General features: G+C 37.3%; 1 protein-coding gene across 3 annotated transcripts in view; it reads left to right on the forward strand.

Annotated features, from left to right (window-relative positions):
* SPPL2A (signal peptide peptidase like 2A) overlaps positions 1-3304 on the forward strand; it is a 55213-nt gene extending 51909 nt beyond the window's left edge. For all 3 annotated transcript variants that reach the window (XM_075897157.2, XM_075897156.2, XM_075897158.2), the window contains one exon: positions 449-3304. In XM_075897157.2, the coding sequence (XP_075753272.2) occupies positions 449-465 (17 nt within the window). In that variant the 3' untranslated portion in view covers positions 466-3304. The remainder of the gene's footprint in view (positions 1-448) is intronic.
* The last annotated feature ends 2696 nt before the right edge of the window (positions 3305-6000 follow it).

The raw sequence follows: 6000 nt of genomic DNA on the forward strand, positions 1-6000 counted from the left end.
ATAAATGGTGTTCTGTTTAAAACTGCAGTTAATCACGATTAACTTTTTAAAAACTCTTGACATGCCTACTTTCTAATTCATCCAGTGACTGTGTGACCTTGAATAAGTCGCTTCATCTCTCTGGTCATCTTATGCAAATTCTTTTTTATTCTTTTTTATTTTAATGGATGTTTCCCTGCCTCTCGGGTGTTCTAAAACTTTTAATTAATATCTTGTAGAGCACTTTGAGATCATTGGATGAAAAGCATTGTCATAATGCAAAATGGTATTAATTAAGTTTTTATTTGGCTTGGATATTTCCTTTTCAGTCTTGTGTAGAAAATTTCTCACTCTGTACTGCTTAACTCTGCTCTATTCCTTACTTAACTAAATTTCTCATAACTAGCTGAAAAAGTTTGGGCCAGTAAGAAGTTAATATTTTAAAAAGAATAATTTTGTTTCTGCCTAGATGATGGAACATCTTGATTATACAGCAAATGAAGAAAGCACCACTACTTCCAATGAACAGTCGACTGGAGGACAATAACACCGGAGATTCTGATCTAAAATAGTGGTGTTCAGATTTTATACAAATAAACTTTAGAAAATTGACTGATTTAACATTTACACTAAAGTATTTCATGTTCTAGATGAAAATTGTCTTTTTTTACATTTGCACATATTTTTATGGAAAGGGTACTATTGATTATATTATATGAACGTGATTAAAATCGATTTGTTTTTATAACAGACAACATTTAGTAAAACTGTGCCTTATATCATTATAAATAAAAGAATGTCTATGCAATTTTCTAAACGTGTTATGTACAATATATTTTTATACAAATATTTCTTGTCCCCATCTCCATTGGACAAAGTCACTTTCTGGCTAATAGTTAAAATTGGTTGATTTGCACTATTAGGAATTAGAAGTGACCTTCACAGGACTTCGCTCAAACTTTTGAATGCAAAGATTGTTAGATTATAATTAGTGCAACTGTCTGACTTATTTAGGTCTGTACACTAAACTGTATGCCATACTAAGTCATAAAGGTATGGTTATAGTACATCTCAACTTGTTTTTACTTTCTGTCCCTCATTGGCCCTTTTTTTCCCTGTTAGCAGTGCAATCAGAATGACAATATAAACTAAACTTGATACTTTAGTTTCTTTACCTAATTGCCTAGAAATCTAAATACAGCCCTTGAGTAGCTAACAGCCAAGAGAACAGCAAAACCCAAACTTCCATCCGCTTTTTCCCTAGAATTTTTTAATTAGAAAAAGAATCTCTGGGATTCTTGACTACTTTGAATCTCTGATATGACCACTTGCTCCAGAACCCAGGCTTTAATCCTGAATCCATAGACTTCAGTGGATGTAGGGTTCGGCTCCTACAGAGTGAGAAGAAACCTCTAGATGTGTATCCACCCAATCCTGAAGTTTTAAGAGGAAGTGTTGTTTGTAGTTGATACTGTACAATATAAGTACGTTGATGTAATGCTTAATTAAAGCCAAAACATGTTTAATTTGCCATTTAGTCTTAATATCTGTCTTGTTTATTGAAATGTTCTAAACAAATTAAAAAGGAAATTGAGTTAAACAATTAGTTCACATTTAGGAGAGTTTGATTTTTATTAACACTTGATTTTCTTTGGAAACTGCAAATTGAGGATATACCAAGTGATTAGACATTTGATGATATAGCACTATCCTAACACTTTTTGACCAAAGAGACTTGCAGAAGCCTTCAATTGTGAACCACTGAAGTTCACCCCTTGCTAATTTAAAATAGTCATTTAAAGACAAATCTTTTTTCTTTTCTATAATGCTGCGTCTAGATTGGCATGATTTTCCGGAAATGCTTTTAATGGAAAAGTTTTTCTGCAAAATCACTTTGCGCAAAAGGGACTTCTGCTCCTGTTCAGGCAAAATAGTATTTCCGCAAGAAGCACTGATTTCTTACAGTAGGAAGTCAGTGCTTTTGCGGAAATTCAAGCGGCCAGAGTAGACAGCTGGCAGCTTTTACGGAAAAGCGGCTGATTTTCCGGAAAAACTGGCCAGTCTAGACACAGCCTAAGTGAACTAAGTTCTTACAGTAAGTGCCAGAGTTTAGAGACTTAAACTGCAATTCAGTAGATATAACTTGAGCAATGGTAATGCAGGCTTCCCTGTAACATCTCACTTAAGAGACTCAATCACCCCTTGCCTCTAAACATGATGGGGGGTAGCTTAGTATCCACAACTCAGTCTTCTATTGACCTTTTTATAGAGACTGCCAAGGAGAATACTAGCTGATGTGGATGATTTAGCCACTTTGGTTGTAACTGCATTGAAACAACCATGGCTATAAAACCACTTTCAGACTGTGGTAGTGGTCACTTTGTACTATCTGAGCTAGAGGTACCCAGACTGCATCAATGTGGAATGCTGTCACATTCCACCATTGATTCTCTGAGAGATGGTCTACCTCTTCAGTAGACTCTAGTTATTACAATCAATTTCAGGCATTGGAAATACCTCAGTGCTTAATAGCATTATGGTAAATGTTGAGGTAATCTGAAATTAGATGGCAAAATCTGTACAGGGAAAAAACAGGGTAAAGTGTTTTTTCTCCTTAAAATTGCTTTCTATTTCTAGTATAAAATGCTAAGTTGCTATAATGAAACTTTAGTTTTGACATATCCAAACTACTTCAAAATGGAGTGGTAGTGATGGAAAAGTATCTGAACATTTCATAAGAAATAAAGGGATCATAATGGTAATTTAGCATTTTGCTGTACTTTCAAATGTTAAAGGCTTAATAAACCCTTCTAAAATTATTCTTGTTTTCCCTGTGGAGAAGTCTCTATCTAATTTTACCTGATTATCAAATAGTTTGGAAGTTTAAGTTTAGTGTAAATTAAAGAGCTGTTTGGCAGCTTATTTAACTGTGTTCATTCAGCAGTTTGATGTGAGAAGTCTGTATTGCTCAAGGCCTAATTATTCTGTGAGGCTTCACACACACACTGCAGTTTGATGGGATGCAAACTAACTTTTTTTTCTTCAAATGCTTGTGCTTGACTTTAGGGAAATCAAGTTTTTATAAGCTTTTAGTGTCATCTAATGAAATGTATTTCATGAATAGTTCAAAGGGACTTCTCCTTTCAATTTGTTTTAAATAGCATTGGTTGTTTACTTAAATTCAATTGTTTATTTCCTTGCAATAAGAGTCTTACTAGCATTATTTAATTATCCTTTAACTTTTTTTGTTGTATGAATACTGACAACAGTTCCCTCTCCTGCCATTTAAACATTAAGAATGTTAATAAATTGTTTCTACAGGTAATTTGAGTAATGGCTCTGTTCTTTGTCTTAGAAAACTAGTACTGTTGACAACATTAATAGTGATACATGTCCACTAGTAACGTGGGAACCCGACTCCTGTAGTCCATTTTATGCACCCAGATCAACCACATCAGATGGGTAAATCACTGTGGTGGGGTTGGAGACACTCCAATCAGTGGCTCCTACCAGGTGCTGGACTCAGCTTATAGTCCCAGTTGCGGTGGGGGTAGACAGGACTTCCTCTTCCTCTGCAAGAATGGGCTGGAGCCAAGTCAGACCACCCCAATACTACTTCTGCTCCATGTAGTTCTGCACTGTCCCACCCTGCTTCTTGCCTCCATTGCTCCTGAGTCTTGGGGAGGGGGATTTATTGTGCAGGGAGATGCTCCTCCCATCTGCTTGGGGTGTTTCTGGTGCATTTATTCTCACTCAAGTCTCTACAAATTCCAGCCTTAACTAGAGTGTGGAATATTCAGAACTAAAAACGAAACGTTTTCTCATTCCCCTATGTGATCTTGCGGTTGCTGTTCAAAATTTATATGACTGTTATGGGAATGTACTTTGTACAGTATGGATGTACTGACTCAGAACACTATTGTAGCCAACAGCTATGGAAATTGGCATATGGGAAGCAGAATGTAACAATTTCATACCCAGAATAACCTTTGAATTTGAGTAACTAATATTGTCTAGGTTGGATTAAGTCATGGTGTGCCTGAACTGCAACCTCAGTGGCTAACCTCCCAAACACTGGGGCAGTTTGGACTTGTCAGAACTTTGCTGTTGGCCTTTAGCTCTAGCATAAGCTGAATCATAACACGGCTGAATTTAGGGGAAATAACACATCCTAGTTTTGTTGCTCAGGCCCACCTTTTCCAGAAATATCAGTCTTAAACATGTAATAAGCAGATGAGAACAAATAACATTTTAGCTTATTACATGGAAATCTAACGTCAGCACTAAAATGACCCTTGAAAATATTGCATATGTAATCTACAAAAATGGCTTCTCAGGAGTTCAATATAAAAATTTAGCTGACTTCCCATAATCAGACATTAGCACTTTTTTCAAATGCTAATCCAATAGTTAATCTTATTAAAAATGGATGAGGCATTTGAGGAATAATCTAGATATTAAAATTTATAAAAGTACAGAATAAGGCTTTAGAATGCAGTAGTTCAAGGTCAATAACATTACAAGAAAGCAAACCCAGGAATTAAAATTTTGAACTTCTTTGAGAAGTATAAATTCTGGTGTTACAACAGTTTGCTACCACCTCTGATTATTTTAAGAGCAAGAGTACACAATTCCTTTGAGCAGAAGATAATTGCCCTGTTTCTTTTTCCTTAACTCAAAATTGGCTGAAGTGCTGTGATGGCTGGTTCAAGTCATCCAGGAATTGAAAGCCAGTGTGTTAAACTTTTTATCAGCAAGAGTGAGCTTAGCTGTTGCTAGGCTGTGTCAGATCTCTGACCCACCAGCTTCCCTGCCTACCTAGAAAAGTGCAGAATTCTGCCAGTTCAAACCTGGTCTTGCAGGTAGCATCACATGAATCCCACTTCCTGAGTTCTTCAGACTTTAGTGCCTCACCCCCTCTCATAGGACACTCCAAGTTGTTTGCCATCTTCAAAGAGACAGAGCACATTAGTGCTGCCACCTTGAAATGTAAGTCTTGAGAGAGTTTTGTAATAAGTTCATTCACAAAGAATAACAGGTTTAAGTGATTTCAACTAAGAGTAAAAGAGCTATGGAAGGCTACAGCTATAACAAAGCACACTTTTTTTGTCTGATTAAAACTTCAAGTTACAATCTTTGTCTGATCAGATTTGTCATCAGTAGTCAGTTCCCAGAGACTACAGTTCTCTTATTCGAAGGTTCCACTTTTCTCAGATTTCAAAAGCTCTGGCTCATTTGTATCTCAGCTGATGAATGCCTAAATGCCTTTTGTTTCCACTTATATTTCCCAAAGTCTGTTGATCAGGCATGCAGATGGGGAGAGGGCAATTGCCCCAGGGCCCAGTGATGGAAAGGGGCCTAGGGCTCCCAGGCACCACTGCTGCTTCTGTGCCTCCAATCCAACCCCTTCTGCCCTTCCTGGAGTGTAGAGCTATATCCCCATCATTCCTTGCCAAGGGCTGAAGCAGTCTGTTCCCCTTCAGGAGAAAGGGGGTGGGTGGGTGTGTGTGTGTGTGTAAATTCTTCATTTGCTATCATGATTAAGTGGTTGCCTTCTCCCCCGTTACCTTATGTAAATATACTTCCATCATTGCTGGCCTTTCCTTGTGCAGTTTGCATTGAAGTCAGTCAAGAGGTGAAAATGTTCCTTGGTTTAGAGAATATGCTGGGCTTAAGCACTGCTCACCAAACACATTTTTAAGAACACATTTCCAGCACCTAGCTAATTCTTTATACAACATGCCCACATGAATTATGCAGTACCAATGACCAGTGTGTACTCAGTTTGCATGTGCCAAGAGTGAGTTCTCGCAATGAGTGTCTCAGGCCTGAGGTGAGTTACGCTATATTGTGTCCTCTGCTGGTTGGCATTTAGGAGATTCATGGGTCAATAGATACTGAACTCCTTTTTAAAAAACAAAGTCTATCTTCAGCAAGGAAGTAAAAGCTTGGACAAGAAGGGAGGGAGTGTGTCCTGTATTAAAGACTATCCATCCATTTTTAAGTAAAAGGTTCCATTTG

This window comes from Pelodiscus sinensis, chromosome 14, assembly GCF_052426305.1.
Source record: "Pelodiscus sinensis isolate ZL-2025 chromosome 14, ASM5242630v1, whole genome shotgun sequence".
Lineage (NCBI taxonomy): Eukaryota > Metazoa > Chordata > Testudines > Trionychidae > Pelodiscus > Pelodiscus sinensis.